Source organism: Megascapheus bottae, chromosome 22 (assembly GCF_031878675.1).
Source record: "Megascapheus bottae isolate mThoBot1 chromosome 22, mThoBot2.hap1, whole genome shotgun sequence".
Lineage (NCBI taxonomy): Eukaryota > Metazoa > Chordata > Mammalia > Rodentia > Geomyidae > Megascapheus > Megascapheus bottae.
Window position 1 is genome coordinate 22,553,258 of NC_143530.1, and position 17,826 is coordinate 22,571,083.

Sequence of the window (17,826 nt, forward strand, 5' to 3'; positions counted from 1 at the left end):
TGCTAAAGAGCTCTAGATCTGAACCAGTGTGACACTAGAAGCAGGATTCTGTTATTTTTAACAGTTGCCCTCGTAGTAGCGCCTAGGAAATTGGCAGATTATATTATTCAATCAATTATATGCTATGTTTTTAAATATATGCTTCCACCTTAAAGAAATTTAAGAATCATGAAATTTGTGATGAAAATCCTAAACCTTTTATCATAGACAGAACTGATATTAAATGGGCATAGAAGTCAACTGCTGTTCCAGTCATGCCCACTTTTATCCATGAGACTGCCTTAGATTTTATAGAATTTTTCTTCTCAGGCATAGATTCACATCCCATCTTCCTCTACTACTTACTATTAGAATGGGTTTGGTAAGTTGAAGAAACTTAACAGTGGTTGTGGAGAGAGGTTGTTTGAAATGTTAGTACAAAGATACAGGTATTCACCTCTGATCACCTCAAGCCTCTGACATAAAACATACTGTTAGATGGGAAATAATTCTAGTTGGAAGAAGCCAGGACAGAGTGCTGTGCCCATATGGAGGCCTTTCTTATCCACCTGTTGCTTTTCTCTTGGCTTACCAGACCCAGTTCAAAATGTGGTTCAGGTGCTGGAGAAGCAATACTTAGAAGAAAAGAGAAGTGCCTTGGAGGAGCAGCGACTCATGTATGAGCGAGAACTGGAACAGCTACGCCAGCAGCTCTCCCCTGAGAGGCAACCACAGAGCAGCGTGCCTGACCGTCTGGCCTACAGTAGCCAGACAGCCCAGCAGAAGGTGACTCAGTGGGCAGAGGAGAGGTAAGAATGGGGGGGTCAGCAACCCAGGTAAGGACCAGGGCCCACAGGTTTGGGCAAGAGACTGAGTGGGGTCAAACCTAACAAAGAAGGAAATTAAAACTCAGGCACCGGTGGCTCATGCTGCAGTTCTAGCGATTCAGGAAGCTGAGATCTGATGATCATAGCATGAAATCAGCCCAGGCAGGATAGTCTGGGAGATTTTTACCTCTAAATAACCACCAAACACCCAGAAGTAGAGCTGTGACTCAAGTGGCAGAATGCTAGCTTTGAGCTAAAAAGTTAAAGAACAGCATCCAGGTCCTGAGTTCAAGCCTCAGTACTGGCATACAAAAGAGGGAGGAGGGGAGGAGGAAATTATAGTCCCATTTCTGATTTGACACTTGGCTTTTCCTCTCATAAATATTTTTCATCCTAAATATATTTGCTATAGTTAAATACCATCTTATTCATAACTCCATTCTTTCTCCTTCTATAAAAATGGAATTATGTTAGTTAGAAAACATGACTCAGTTCCTGAGATAGAAAAAATATTTTAATAATTCTTTCACAGAAAAGAAAACACATTTGTCTTTTTTTTTTTTTTTTTTTTTTGTAGATCATGGGGCTTGAACTTGGCCTGGGCACTGTCTTTGAGCTCTTCAACTCAAGTCTACTACTCTACCTCTGGGTCTGGGCGTTGTCCCTGAGCTCTTCAGCTCAAGGCTACAGCCCTACCCTTGAGCCAAGCCCCACTTCCCATTTTCTAGAGGTTATTTAGAAATAAGAGTCTCAGGTTCTTTTATGCCCAGGCTGGCTTTGAACCTTGATCCTCAGATCTCAGCCTCCTGAATAGCTAGAATTATAGGTGTGAGCCACCATGCCTGGCTTGTCTTATTTTTTTTTTTTTTGAGTACCAAATAAGTATTTATTTTTTTATTGTAATTAATAGAAGGGTTACATTATATTCACCAGATAGAAGGTGCATTACTTTACAAACATTGATACCCTTCCTCATGACATGGTCGTACCCCCCCCCACCCCCCCACCCCCGCTCATCTTGATTTCCTCCCTTCCCTCCTTCCCTATCTATAATTCTAGCTTATTCAGAAGGCTGAGATCTAAGGATCATGGTTCAAAGATAGTCTGGATAGAAAAGTCTGTGAGGCTCTTATCTCCCATAAACCACCAGAAAACCAGAAGTGCAGCTATGGCTTAAAGGTAGAGCACTAGCCTTGAGCAAAAGAATTTAGGGATAGTGCCCTGGTCCTGAATTTATGCCCCATGATCCACAAAATAAAAAGGTTTATGACTTTAATTGAGCATCTTAGTACATACCTAACCCTAGACACTGAGCAGTTTTGTTCAATAGGAAGTATGCTTTTATAGTTACATGCTTCCTGTCTACTCCCCTAGAAAATGTGTTCAGGGGACAGAGTATCTGTACTATTGGTATGAAGTTACTAAAATAATACACACGTAAATGATTATTAAGTAGGCCAAGTAAGTTGATGAATTGTTTAATGGGAGACATGACTATGGTGATGGGTCCAGTATTGAAAGTTTTATGGAGAAAGGATTTTGAGTGAGTATGAAAGGGATAGGGTTTGCATATGTGGCGGGAAGGTAGGAGTGATTGTGTTGGTCTTCCTTTTAGTTTTCTTTTTAGCCCTGAGGCTGAACATAGGGCCTTGTACATGCTAAGTATGCCAGCGTAAACTAAACTACACCCCAGTCTTGGTAGGATATTTTAGATAGGAGAGTTGGCATATACAGAGAGAGAGCAATGGATAGAAGTTAAGGTGATTTCTGGGAGATTTATCAGGTTGCAAGAGAACTGTTTTGTTTAGAAAGTTATAGAAAGTTTGGCCTAGTGGTAGAGTGCTTGCCTAGCATGCACGAAGACCCGGGTTCGATTCCTCGGTACCACATACATAGAAAAAAAAAAGCTGGAAGTGGTGCTGAGGCTCAAGTGGTACAGTGCTAAGCCTTGAGAAAGTCCAAGGACAATGCTCAGGCCCTGAGCTTAAGCCCAGGACTGGCAAAAAAAAAAAAAAAGTTATACAGAGAGGAATAGGGACATATTAATTGTATAATGTGGGGTATTGTTGTATTGTGAACTCTGTTTCCTATAATACTACTCATTTAAAAACATGACTGTGTTTTGTTCATTTCCTCTTCTGCAACACCACAGGGATGAACTATTCCGGCAAAGCCTGGCAAAACTACGAGAACAGCTTGTTAAAGCAAATACCCTAGTGAGGGAAGCAAATTTCCTTGCTGAAGAAATGAGCAAACTTACTGATTATCAAGTGACTCTTCAGATCCCTGCTGCGAACCTCAGTGCCAACAGAAAGGTAGGCATGTCTGTAAAGAAGAGGAGAGCGAGAATTTCATTAGCAAATACTATAACAGGAAGTCCGTTGTTTACCCTTGGTAAGCCTTCTTGTGTGTACCTCCCTGGGTAGCAAAGCTGTCAAAACAATAAACAGTGCCCTCCCATTTATTATGAGCAGAATATACAGAATCTTGGTGACTTGCTAATTTTAAATGCTTTCTCAAAAGAATGGAACTGGGAGTATAAATAAATAAGTACCCAGTGTTGGCTTTTTCTTGCATGTAAATGTCCCCTTCTGAAGTGGGGATGGGGCAGGTATATGTTTTCTTACAGTACCTTTCTGAGAGTTTATTCTGTAAGAAAGGAAGATAACTATGGTGCCTGGTTTCATATTCCTGGCAGTTGCTTGGAAAGTTGTTGTCATTTAACTTGGAGAAATTTTCCTGAAAAGGAGGGTAATTGTTTTTGTTTATTATCTTTCTGTTTAGCAAGTAAGCTTTTTAAAAAGCAAGACGATAGATGACTTAGTTGTGCTAAGTTCTGCAGGCATGGGAAGTGAGTATATTTTGATATTCTCTCTATACAAGGATACTCTTACAAGATGCTTGTAATAGCAAAACCTTGCAAAACTCATGATGCTGAACAATAGAATGTGTGACAAATCTATTTGATGGATTGCTATGTTGTCACCAAAATTACTTATGAAGAATGTTGACTGAGAAGGAAATGGTGAAAACTTAAACAACGGAGAGAAGATTGAGATAGGAAATTATATTTTTAGTTGGTGGGTTGTGAGAAAAAGGGTATATATATAGATAAATAGATGATAGTAAATTTACCAGACCATTCCGTAGGTGGTAGAATTTTATGATTTTTTGCATTTATGTGCTTATCAAACTCATTACCTTACTATAATGTATCTATCATATAATGTAGCCATCAGAAGAGATGTGACAGTAATGTCCATTCTGTATGTCTTGTTTCGTGCAGAGAGGTGCAATAGTGAGTGAACCAGCCATCCAAGCACGGAGAAAAGGCAAGACCACCCAAGTCTGGACCATTGAGAAGCTGGAAAATAAGTTAATTGACATGAGAGACCTTTACCAAGAATGGAAAGAAAAAGTTCCTGAGGTAAAAGAGACAAAACATAAAGCAGATCTTGTTAGAAATAAGAGCAGAATTTACAAGTGCATTTAACCATCAGGATACACATGTGCGTGTGTGTACACACACACACACACACACACACACACACACACACACACACACCCCCCCGATGATACTTTGGACATTTGTGTTAGGCCACATAAGGTAAAATGGTCTTAATAGGAATGCTAAATTGGGTCAGTAATGTTTACACAGAGGAACAGAATGAAGAAGACACAAAGCCGATTCCTGTTTGGCATCATGTTTACCTCATTCAAGTAAAATGAAGTTGGACAAAGTATATTGATGCTGTGCCTTGCAAAATCAGATTGGTTGGATTTCATATTCATTTGTGGCTGTTCATGTGCCTCTCACTGTGATCACAGCTGGGGAGGTTTCTAAGAGTCATTTGCTAGGCAGAGCCTGTTTCTCTGTGCACTAGTAATGGGAAGAAGACTTGCAAAGTTGAGGATGTGATGGAAAAGGCTGCAGGTGGAGGGAGGTGGGAGTGGGGCTGAGCCCAACGCTTGGGCATCACATAGCTTCTCTCTTACCGCCTGTCTTCTGTTTTATGAATAAGCATGTATTTTACTTCCATAGTTATTTTCTTTTAAATCCTTGTAACGCTAGTTCTTAACTGCACCTACCACTCAGGCAAAGAGACTATATGGGAAACGAGGTGACCCTTTTTATGAAGCCCAAGAGAATCACAACCTGATAGGTGTGGCAAACGTGTTCTTGGAATGCCTCTTTTGTGATGTGAAACTTCAGTATGCAGTGCCTATCATCAGCCAGCAGGGGGAGGTGAGTTTAGGATGTCTCTGTGCAAACATTCAAGGCTCTGAATGTTGTGTTGTTTTTGTTTTAAGCTCTGTCTTAAATAGATCCAGAAAGTGGGGCATGGTGATATGTGTTTGGTAACCCTCTGGAATGTTCTGCTCTAAGCTAATGGTCAGTATTGCTTTTCTCCATGTTAAAAATGCATACAACTCATCTGGCAAAGAGACCCATGGTAGACTTTGGGTACTCTATGAATTTCCTTCAATTGTATTTTTAAAAATATGTTATCAAAAAGCATAAAAATGTTCAAACCATTGTTACCTAGCTGATTTATCTTACTTCATTTTTTTTAACCCTCATATTACTTCTTCCAAATTTGTCTAACATCAAATGGCAGGGCAATGTCTCCTACAGCCTTGGTCCAGGGCAAAATGCTACATGGTCTAACCTTCACTCTTTAAGGTGACAACAGTACAGCCTTAAACTGGGGAGTGAAAGATAACTCCACCAATGAAGATACTCCAAGAAAGCAAATTCAGGATAATTCCTGTTCTTTAAGTACAATTCTATGCAGTTAGCTGTTACAGAAGCTCTGTCTACCAACTCTATTCAGAGACGTCCCCCTACAATGAGAAAAATGTAGTGCATTTTTAATGAAACACAGCATTCTTGGAATGCTTACCTGTTTATAACTCCAGCACTTGAGGGGCTGAGGTAGGATGAGTTCAAGGCCAGCTTGCTCCCAACCCTAGTCTGAATTACATAACATTTTTTGTTTTTGCCTATTCGGGGATTTGAACTCAGATCCTGTCTTGCTTAGCTTGTTTGGTTTGTGTTCCACAACTTGAACCATGACTCCAGCCTGGGTTTTTGCTGGTAAAAATTGAGTCTCATGGACTTTTCTGCCTAGGCTGGCCTTGGACTATGAACCTGCAGATCTCTGCCATCTGAGTACCTAGGATTTTGGATGTGAGCCTTCGTGCTTGGCTCACATACTGTTCTGTATTCCATTAGCTCGGGGACTGTATATTTGGTTTACTATTATAATTGCAGTACTTACCACAGTTCTTGGCACCATCAGTTCTCAGCAATTACTTGCTGAGTAGATCCTATACATATTTATCCTATACCTATGCATATCCGTTTCCACAACTAGGTTATATTAATGTTATTGGGTTTGGCTTCTCCCTGTCTTTCTGCAAACCATGAGTTTTCTGATGGCAGGACCCACAATTTCATCTTGATGTTTCATAAAACTTTGTTGAAATGAACAGGTTACTGAAACATTTGATCAAAAGAATATATAAAAAACAATATAAATACGTATATAAATATGTAAATAAGCATGGAGAGTAGGAATTTCCAGGTAGAAAATGATAGGTGAGTCTTAGCTATTCCCATGCTGATCTGAAAGTGGATATTTCCAGATGTCAAGTTGCAAGGAGGCAATTTCAGCCCAGCACAGAGCATGAAGATTACGGGGCAAGCCATGGGAGGTGGAATTCCCATTACTGGCAGTAGCCAGGCAGAGCTGCAGAGCTGCTCACTGTGCAGTATGTGTCTCTCGTGTTGCCTGGGGGATACCTTTGAACCTCAAGGTGTGTTGCTCTGGTTCTTTGACCCAGGTTGCAGGGCGTCTCCATGTGGAAGTGATGCGTGTCACCGGAGCCGTCCCAGAGCGTGTGGTAGAGGATGACTCCTCCGAGAACTCCAGTGAAAGTGGGAGCCTCGAGGTGGTCGACAGCAGTGGAGAGATCATTCACCGGGTGAAAAAGCTGACGTGCCGGGTGAGAGAGCAATGACCTTTCATGGTGCTGTTTTACCAAAGCACCCATGAGTTTTCCAGCATTGTAAATCTGCTGTCTGCCAGCAGTTACAACCATGGATGGAATTTTCTCTTGGGGAGGGGGAATGTGTGTGCATGTTTACTACATTTTTTTCCTCAAATATTTTCAGTCTCCTGTTGGTTCATAGAACCAGAGACAGCTATGCATTTGGGCATGCCTGGAGCTAGTATTTCAAGGTGAATGGCATTTTTCTAATAAATGTACCATCTATAGCAGAAACTTAATCATTCAGAAACTTCCCAGGGTTGTGTGCATTTGTGGTTGGGTTTACAGATTGTGGTTAGAGAACAGTGACACAGATTTCACTGTAGTCAGAACACTTCATGAGGTGGTGTCAAATGGATATCTATGTGTCCTATCATCTCTTAAATTTGAAATAATGGAAATAGAAAACAGCCTACAGACTTGTGTTTTCTTCATGGGAATTGTATTTCCATTTTTCCCTCCTCCTCTCAGGTAAAAATTAAAGAGGCAACTGGACTCCCGTTAAGCCTGTCCAATTTTGTCTTCTGTCAATATACGTTCTGGGACCAGTGTGAGTCAACAGTGGCTGCCCCGGTGGTGGACCCAGATGTGCCGTCACCACAGTCCAAGGATGCACAGTACACGGTGACCTTTTCTCACTGTAAGGTACAAACACCATCGCCTAGTGCTCTGAGGGGGGCTGGAGATGCTCAGTGAGACAGTACAGGGCCGTGGTTCCACTCCCTAGTATCAAAGTAACAGCAATAACCACAGAGTGAACTGCATTGCAGACTTCCTGGCTTTCAGAGGAGACTGCCAACAAGTCACTTCTTAATGACTAACTCTTCTCCCTTGTCATTTGTCTTTTCCTAGAGAGTTCAGGATGCTATAGGCCCTTTCTTGTATAAATCATACCAATTCTTTCTGGCTCTACACACAGAGCGGTCTGTGTGTTTTAGAATGAGGAGTTGGGGTGGGAGAGCTGAAAGCTTCAGAGCAATGGCATAGATTATGAAGATAGTCACAAGTATTACTCTTCTAACCATGGCAAGTCTGTGCTAGCTAAGCAGACCAGACTGCTACTGTAAATCAGGGAATGAACCAAGAGAAAAAGAAGCATGATCCAGCACTGCCACTAAAAGCAAGCCATTTGATGTAAAACAAGTTGCTTTCTTCAGTTTTCTCATGTATGACAGAAAGTGGGGTTGAAGCCAAGTTTGTTGGTGCGTGCTTATAATCCCTGCACTTTGGGAGGTAGAAATAGGAAGGACCACAAATTCAAAGTCAACATGGGCTTCATAGCAAGACCCTATCACAAAATGTAAACAAAGGGGTTTTATTAAATTGCATTACAGTTTTTCCTCCAGATCAGATATCCTATGGTTCTTTGTGTGATTTCCTGTAAAACAGAAGAAATGAGTTTAAGTTTGACATCAAGCTACTATCACCGAAGTAAATCTATCTGAAGGTAAAAGATAGCATGGAAATCGCAGATTCCTCCTGTGTAATGCTTGCTGAATCTTTTTCCTATTCCTCATCAGGACTACGTGGTGAACGTCACAGAAGAATTCCTGGAGTTTATTTCTGAGGGAGCCCTAGCGATTGAAGTGTGGGGCCACCGCTGTGCTGGAAATGGAAGCTCTATCTGGGAGGTTGACTCTCTCCATGCAAAGACAAGAACACTGCATGACAGGTCTGTATCTGGCTTTTAGACCCAGGAAAGGGACTACCACTTCAGTGGTGATTAAGAATACAGGCTATGGGGGACCCGTGGGTCACGTCTATACACCTAGCCGCTCAGGAAGCTGAGATCTGAGGATCATGGTTTGAAGCCATCCTTGGCAAGAAAGACTATGAAATTCTTATCTCTAATTTACCACCAAAAAGCCAGAAGTAGAACTATGGTTCCAGTGGTAGAGTGCTCAGAGACAGTGTCCAGGCCCTGAGTTCAAGCCCCAGGACTATCATAATAAACGAACAAACAAACAAATAGGTAGAATTCAGGATATAATTCCAAGCACTGCTAATGTTACTTTGGACAAGTTACTTAGTCTCTCTGAACCGGTTCCCTCCTTTGCAAATAAGAATGACGAAGGAATCACCCAGCATCTAAGAAATACAGTAAAGAAATATGATGTAGTAAAAGTAAGCTGGGTCAACCAAGAAGACTATGACAACGGCACATCTATGTGGAAAATGTTAGCCTTTATTGTACTTTACACCATATACAAAAATGGACTTGTCATGAACTGCAACTTAGGATGTAAAAGTTAAAAACTATAAAGCCTACCAAGTACATTGCCCCACTGCTACTCAGGAGGCAGAGATCAAAACGATCATAATCTGAGGCTTACCTAGTCAAATGTTTGTGAAACCCGGTGTGGGTGCCATGGTACCTTATGTTTGATTATGAAGGAGGTGTAGGAAGGAAGATGGTTTTATGAGGCCAATCTTATGCAAAATCAGTCACACCTTATCCAAACAATAAATAAAGCAAACAAAGATTGGCAGCATGGAAAATCTTTCTAGCAAGAGTGTGTCCCTGAGTAAAAGTCCCAGTACTACTCCAAGCAAACAAATTGTGTGTGTCTAAAATGCGAGGGAAGAAAGAGTAAGGTTTTCTTTTAATTGGTTGGTTTTAGGGGTTTGAGGTGTTTTTTATTTTTTGTAGCTATGACTAATCTTAAACTTGAGCAACCCCCTAAAGTCTGCCTTCCATGTGCTGGGATGACATGTAGACAACACCAGGCTTCGACTAGGGGGGTATTTTTATGAGTTTGAGATGGTCACAGATTTACAGTGAGGCCACAGAAATTTCTGACCATAGAGGAAAACATTCTTCTTAAACTTCATCACCATTCAAAGCTTAGCTTATTAAAAGGCATTATTATGAAATTACATAGGCAAGCTAGTCTCTCGGAAAAAACAAAGTGATCATTTGTAATGAAATTAATCATTTGCCTCTTCATTGAACTAACAATCCCATGTGTAGATATTTACCAGAGAGAAAGGAAAATTAAAATACTTCACAGAGTTGTACATGAATATTCATAGCTGCTTTATAGTCCCCCAAAATTGAAACAGCCCGGAGGCCTTCAGTCAACAAATGAACACGTTGTAATATTACTCAGACAGTAAAATATTCTGTCAGCATTAGAAAAGGACTGTTTTCAGACTGGTGTGGATCTCAAAAACATGACACCAAATAAGAGAAGCCAGTCACAAATTTATACTGCATAATTCCACTGATAGGAAATCAGGTGAAGAAACATATGAGAAATGAAGTAAGCCAGACTCCAAGGAAGATAGGCTCAATGGTTTCCCTCATTTGTCATAATCAGTAGAAACCTTGGGCTCTCCTAGCAGAGATTTACAATAGAGCAAAACGTAGATACAAAAGGCCATATAGTATGACGCTAAGTGAAAGGACCTCTAGGATATAGAAACAAAAGCCATATAATGAATGATTGTTGTCCTTAACGCACTACGTTATCTCTCCTCTCTTTTGCTATCCCTTGATTATCTCATATTGTTACAGTATCTTACTTTGTTATCTGATATATTGGATATATTTGTATTTGGTTATTTGAAATTGGATAGGGAAGGGGGGAAAACAAGATGAGGGGCGGGGGTGGGGGGAGGGAAATGGGGACCAAGACATGAGAAAGGGTATCAATGTACGTGAATTAATGTACCTTCTATCTGGCAAATATAATGTAACCCTTCTATTAATTACAATAAAAAAATATGAAAAAAAGAAACATATGAGGAAATGCTCATCATCCATGGTCATATAGGAAATGCATATAAAAACAATCCTAAGGGGGGTGTGGGGGGGGAGGGAAATGGGTACGAAGACATGTGAAAGGGTATCAATGTATGTGAATTAATGCACCTTCTATCTGGCAAATATCATGTAACCCTTTTACTAATTACAATAAAAAAAATATGGAAAAGAAAAAAAAATCCTAAGATACTACCTTACCAATATTCTGAACTAAGACAACAACAAATGCTGGCACTGCTGGTGGGAATGTAAACTAGTACAGCCACTCTGGAAGGCAGTTTGAAGGTTCCTCAAAAAACTAAAAATAGACCCTCCCTATGACCCAGCCATACCACTCCTGGGCATCTATCCTGAGCATCATAACCCAGGATATGATAAGGACACCTGTAGAGCCATATTTATATCTTCAATATTCATAATAGCCAAGTGATGGAAACAACCCAGATGCCCCACTACAGATGAATGGATATCAAAAAAATGTAGCATACACACACACACACAATGGAATTCTACATAGCCAACAGACAAGATAAAATGATGGCATTCACTGGGAAGTGGAGGGAATTAGAGCAAATCCTGTTGAGTAAGTCAAGACCAAAGAACAAAAAGCACATAGTCTCCTTGCTATCTAGATATTAGATCCAAACAGTATAAGAGCAATGAAGGACTCAATACGTGAGTACTCAAGGTCATTGACATGAATTTGGAGTGATTGCATATAGAGATTCCATTCTTGAATACTTGTTAAACCTGACATTTGAAATATGATGTAAAAACATCAGTGTTAATAAAATCTTTTAATTAAAAAAAAAAGATGAGCAGGGGCTGGGAATGTGGCCTAGTGGTAGAGTACTTGCCTTGCATGCACGAAGACCTGAGTTCAATTCCTCAGTACCACATACATAGAAATTAGCCAGAAGTGGTGCTGTGGCTCAAGTGGTAGAGCTCTAGTCTTGAGAAAACCCAAGGACAGTGCTCAGGCCCTGAACCCAAGCCCAGGACTGGCAAAAAAAAAAAAAAAAAAAAGATGAGCAATGCAACAATTTACTACCAGTTTTGACAATGACAATTCTTCAACAGATCATTTTTTATGTATAATATCAAGTCCCTATGACTATTTAGTAGATTTATTATTTAACCATAGCAATGAAGTATATTGTATTATATATAGGAAAAATGGATAGAATTGGTGATTGTTATGTGATGTGAAATAAAGCAGAAATAATGCTACAGGAATGTGAGGACAAGCTAACTTTTAAGTTTATACCCTAGGGATGTTTGAGAGTTAAGGGTGTTTGTGTAGTATAGCTGACACAGGCCTAGCTCATAGTAAATGCTCAGTAAATGATAGCTTGCCAATTCTTATAATCATGTCCCTGGATGACTTACTTTTGCTGCATGTCCGATGTGTTTTTGCAGGTGGAATGAAGTCACTCGAAGAATTGAAATGTGGATTTCCATACTGGAGTTGAATGAGTTGGGGGAATATACTGCAGTGGAACTTCATCAAGCAAAAGATGTCAACACTGGTGGCATCTTTCAGCTTAGACAGGTACTAAAATTGCTTTTCTCTCTGCCCCATTTATTTTATTACTATTATTATTGTTGCTGTTGTTGTTATTATTGTTTTACCAGTCCTGAGTTTGAATCCAGGCTTGGGCACTGTCCCTGAGTTTATTTGCTCAAGGCTAGCATTTTAACACTTGAACCATAGCTCCACTTCTGGCTTTCTGGTGGTGAACTGGAGATAAGAGTCACACAGACTTTCCTGCCTGGGTTGGCCTCAAACTGGATCCTCAGATCTCAGCCTCCTGAGTAGCTAAGATTATTGGTGTGAGACACCAGAGCCTAGCCTCCACATTTTCTAATTATTTGAATTTCTGTTCCCTAATTCTTCACCCCACCCTTCCTCCTTTCCCATGTTCCTGACAACCCTACCCCATCTTATAGGGCCACTCCCGCAGAGTGCAAGTCACAGTACAGCCTGTGCAGCATTCAGGGACACTGCCGCTCATGGTTGAAGCCATCTTGTCAGTATCCATTGGCTGTGTAACTGCCAGGTCCACCAAACTCCAAAGAGGACTGGACAGTTACCAGGTAAGATATATTTGAAAAAACACTAACAAAGATTGAGGGCTGGCGGGTCACTCAGTGGTAGAACACTTGTAGTCTTGGGGCAGTGGGTTCCATTGCCGGCACTTGGAACAGTAACAAAGATGGGATAATGCAGAAGGAAGCAAATGAATGACCCATGATGGAACCTAATTAGGTCCTTGTCCTGGCCCCTGTTTTTTCCCAGCTCATATTTCCATTCATTGCCTTTCTTTCTAGATTTAAAATACTATGTTTGCTTAATTCTAATTAGTCATAATTTGATTTATGAAGATACTCATGAAGGCTGTGAAGGTTTTATGTCTAGCCCAAACTGTTGGTGTTGCTGCCTAGCCTCGACATTCTTTTATTTACACCATAAACTACATTTTTGTGATGAGCCCCTTGTTTGCTTTACTGCATGTTTTTGACTTAGAAACCTATCTTCACAATCATGTTCATCCATTAAATCTTCATTTCCTAAATCTTAGGTTCACATTTTACAAAATGATTAAAAAAAAAAAAAGATGAAAACTCCTAATTGACTTTTATCAGATCAGTCAGACTTGTTCCGGACTCCTTGAGGATAAACTTTAAAGTTATGCACTTAATCCCTGCCAGTTCCTGCCTAATTGGGTGGCCCGAGCCTTACTACATGTGAGTCAGATAAAGAAGAATCACGGTTTAATCCCGTGCCCTTGCTGCACTACCTTGTGTGATGGGGGCATTTCCTCTGCCTTGCAGGGAGAAAACATTTCTCCTTTATTTCTCTCTGCAGTCCAGGCAGGAACTTAGACAATCCTGAGAATGGTCCCTCTCCCTCTGTTTTTCTTTGGGTTCCATGGTCTTCAGAAAGACTTTTCTTCCAAGCTAAAAGTCAGTTCACAGACTCTCAGGCTGTCAGGAAGATGTGGCTTTGTCAAGCATGGCCCTCCTTCCCTTTCTAGGCTCAAATTCCCTCCATTTTTCCAAACCCCTACACTTCTTTCCAAGTATGAAGGATGCCCAAGTCCGGTTTGCATGGGACACTTTGCCACCAGAATTCTTGGGTGTTCGCAGCCTATGATTGGGGAATTGGGTTGTAAGAATTTGAATCCCAGTGCAGGAAGAGATGTCACTGGACTTAAGTAGGAGACCTGCAGTCTACATCAGGTTCATTTTTACTAAATCATGATTTTTTTCTGGGTAATTTAAACTTAGAGCACTTTTTTTCTTGTCCAAAATGATGAGATAAACTCAATACATAATTCTCACAAGGTCCCTTTCTGCAGTAAAACATTATGGCTTAAGAAGTATTTGCTGCTTGATATGTATCTTAAACAGTGACCTTTACAGAATGTGTTCCATCACTTGCCTAAAAGTTCTTTTTTTTTTTAGTATACTGATTATTTGCATTCCTTTAAAAACCTCCAGTTAACACTTTTTGTCAAAGTATAGACTTTCAAATATTACCCTTTCCCCAGTGCTATGTGCAATCTTATGAGCATAGCATTAGGGCTGAGGAGTCACTCAGTGGTAGCATATGTGCTTAGTTAGCAAGTGTGAAGACCCTGACTTCACTCCTTAGCTTTGTAAAATAAGAAATGGAGTACCAAGCCAGTACCAGCCCTACAAATTGAAACTGTGACAGTTTCCAAGGTTTTTAGTCCATCCCTTTTGGTGCCATGTTCACAATAATGTCTACTAATAATTTTCCAGTGTTGTTGGCACAGTTCTTTAGAATTATTCTAAAGCATAGCCAAAACTGATGCAAAATGTGCTTGTTTCACAACAGCTCTGTATCACAGAAACTGGGGCTAGTCTTTAGTTGGTTGAAGTACTTTCTTGGCCTAGAAATTCATGCTACAGCCGGGAGTTTGGCTGAGTGGTAAGGGTCCTGTGGCTCAAGTGGTAGAGCTCTAGCATTGAGAAAGCCCAAGGACAGTGCTCAGGCCTGAGTTCAAGCCCCAGGACTTGCCCCCCCCCAAAAATAGAAATTTATGCTACAGTAGAGCTATTTCTTTAACTAATAGGGAGCCTAATTTCAAAGATAAAATTTCTCAGGATTAAGTCTCTATTTCATACATTAGTCCCATGACTGATAGTAATAATTACCAGACTTTAAAAAAATCTATTTCTGAAGAAAATTATCTTGGTCAAAATTCTTCTCAGTATATTGTGGGTTGGTTTTTTTTTTTGCCAGAATTGTTACTTTATCATAAAATGTTGCCGTGTTTTTAGAACCTGACTCTAAGATAGAAGGGATGTTTTTTTTTCTTTTTTCTTTCTTTTCTTTTCTTTTTTTTTTTTAATTACAGGAGAGCTGTACAGAACCTAGATGATCTGATTTCATTCAGGTGTGGTGAGTGTAGGGCAATAACCAGTAAGGTTAGAGACTAAGGGCCTTCCTTCCTTACTGATCAGCCTCTATTGTGTGAATCTTGGTTAAATCACTGCATCCTGCAGGGCCTCTGTTGCTGTCTGGCCAAAGGCAAAGTTGGGCAAGAGAATCTCTGAAGTCCTGGTAGCTATTCCTTTCTGTGTTCTTAAGCTCATTCCCCATCTCACAGTTTACCTACAAATGACATTTATTTATAGCCTGCCTTTGTATATTACCTGTCTGTACAACAGTGGCAGAAGTCCTAAGGATGTAAATTTCTTTCCCTATCTTAATTTCAAATAACTACTTTCTTTGAATCAGTTTGTTAGGGTTGGGGGTGGTAACTCAGTGTAGAAAGTATTCCTGACACAGGCAGGTTCCCGGCTCCCATTACCAACACTGTTAACTTTAAATTATAGCGTGAATAAATCCATTAAGTCTTGGAGTTTCAATGAAATGTTTTATTATGCCAGTTTTGTGTGACCTGTCCATTCTGATGTGTGTTAGGAAATGATTTCCCATGTGCCATTGGAGAAACAAAATGTATGTCCTTTGTGTTTATTTTTTTCCTACCAGAGAGATGATGAGGATGGTGATGATATGGATAGTTATCAGGTATTGCTACTGCTGTCAATCCTGTGGCATGGGGCACAGCTATTGCTAATTGCCAGCATTCGCAAAAGCAGAGGCCAGGGAGGAGGAACGTGGTCCAGAGAGCAAGAATGTGCAGTTTTCCTTGTGCTTTCCAATTGCTTCATGTATAATCAAATACGTGATACTATATCTGTTGTCATCAGTTCAGAATATATAACCCGATACTGCATTTTTCCCTCTGCCATCTGAAATTATTAGCTTGTAAAGCCTTTACTAAGCAAGATCATTATCTATATTAAAATTACTGCTCTTAAAAATTACACAATTTCCCATCCATAGTCTTTAGACTCTTGTCTTTCTGTACTTTGCTAAACTGTACTTTGCTTCTTCTATCCAAGATTAGTGTTGTACTAAGATGCCATTTAACTTTAAAACACTTACTGGTCAGGAAACTTGGGAGACATTCTATGTACATAGCTTTGTTTTGTTGAGATAGTTTTCTGCTTTCAGTAGAGCTAAGGTTCTCAATAAGCCTTTTTTTGTTGTTGTTGGAAATGCAGAAGAAAAAAAATACTTGCAGCTAAAGAAAGGTCAGCACTAACTAGCCTGATATCATGCAGTGTGGGATGATGTAATCATGATAAATCCAGCAAACCGAGTTGGGAATTTTTGATTTTCAGTCTTTATACTGTTTTCAACACAAATTCAGGAGGTATTTTCCCAGTGTGCCTTCCTGTATGTAAAATATGGGTCCACTGCCATGCACCAATGGCTCACACCTTTCATCCTGACTCCTCAGAAGACTGAGATTTGGAGGCTTGAAGTTCCTGCCAACTTAGGCAGAAAAGTACATGAGACTCCATCTCTAAAATGAACAGCATGAAGCTGGACTGGAGACTTGACTCAAGTGGTAGAATTCTTGAGTAGGACACTGACTTCAAATCCTGGTACCAGCCCTCCCCCCAAAATCGTGGGGACATTATAGAAGAAGCATTAGAAGTTCCTAGTGTCTAGCCTTAGTATAATGCCTTCATCATTAGACTAACATTAAGCCAATGAGCATTTTGAATAAATCTTGAGAATTTTCTTTCCTCGTTCATAGTTTTACTTAGAAAGGAAAGAAACAAATGCAAACAAAGCTTAGGGGAAAGGTCAGTGTTCCCTGGGATGTCATCAGTGCCATTGACTAACGTCTTGTGGCTTTTTGCGTGCTTCCTGCCATGTTATGCACATTCCAAGTCCATGGCTTTCAAGCATGGCTAAATGCATGTTGGGTTTTTGCATGGAAGACTTGTTTAGTCTCATGGTGATATTTGGATGCAAAATCTTTGGGGAAAGTTTGAAAGCTTCTCTTACTGACCTTTCCATTTCAGAAAATACATGTTACTAGACCACTGAACTGTAAACTATGAAATAAATGCCTGTCCTGTTCTATTCTGTTTGATATATTCTCTGAGGTTTTCCAGTTTGAAATTGCCCATCTTTCCACAAGTAACTGCCATTTAAGTACAGATGCATGACCATAGCCTAAAAATCATGCAATCCCTGGTATCATGTGAACTTGTCTTTCTTTTAACGCTTTCTTTTATCCTTATGGAGATCTGATTTCTGGGTACCCAAATCCTTGATCAGCATGCAGTGCTACTGAGTCCTCTGCTTTTCCTGTACATTAATCACACACCAGTTTTCAATGGCCTTTCCTAATGAAAAGTTTCCTAATCAATTTGGACCTTTTTTTTTTTTTTAAGAAAATAGTTGTGTACGCATCCTATAGGCAAATGTTTTTCCATCCATGTTGCCAGGAAGAAGATTTAAATTGCGTAAGAGAGAGGTGGTCAGATGCACTCATTAAAAGGAGAGAATACTTAGATGAACAGATTAAAAAAGTCAACAATAAGAAAGGTACGTGAAATGTAAGCTAATCATTTTCTTTTAAGGTATATGAGGTTAAATGCCCCCAGGAATAGTCTTATCATTTCTACTCGTTGATAGTAGATTCCTTTCTTCCCTTGGTTAGACAGTACCATCTTAGTTGAACTTGAAACCATTAAAGATATTACTGAACCAAATTGTATATTATTCACATAAGAAGTCTCTGAATGGAATGACTTTTCATAAAACTGTGAGTGTGACATAAAGCTGTGACATTAAATGTC

At 40.0% G+C, this 17,826-nt stretch overlaps 1 protein-coding gene and 1 long non-coding RNA gene across 2 annotated transcripts in view; one reads left to right on the plus strand and one right to left on the minus strand.

The window, feature by feature from the left end:
• The window catches only part of Kif13a (kinesin family member 13A), a 168,118-nt gene that overhangs the window by 122,494 nt on the left and 27,798 nt on the right, over nt 1-17,826 (plus strand). The window contains 11 exon segments of the mRNA XM_090356335.1: nt 575-788; nt 2,959-3,121; nt 4,093-4,233; nt 4,903-5,052; nt 6,654-6,815; nt 7,332-7,505; nt 8,381-8,532; nt 12,046-12,178; nt 12,577-12,723; nt 15,653-15,691; nt 17,473-17,572. Coding sequence (XP_090212461.1) covers nt 575-788; nt 2,959-3,121; nt 4,093-4,233; nt 4,903-5,052; nt 6,654-6,815; nt 7,332-7,505; nt 8,381-8,532; nt 12,046-12,178; nt 12,577-12,723; nt 15,653-15,691; nt 17,473-17,572 — 1,575 coding nt within the window.
• Nucleotides 8,175-17,826, minus strand: part of LOC150048357 (uncharacterized) — a 53,553-nt gene continuing 43,901 nt past the window's right edge. The window contains exon 4 of the long non-coding RNA XR_016539325.1: nt 8,175-8,238. This is a non-coding gene — a long non-coding RNA (uncharacterized LOC150048357). The remainder of the gene's footprint in view (nt 8,239-17,826) is intronic.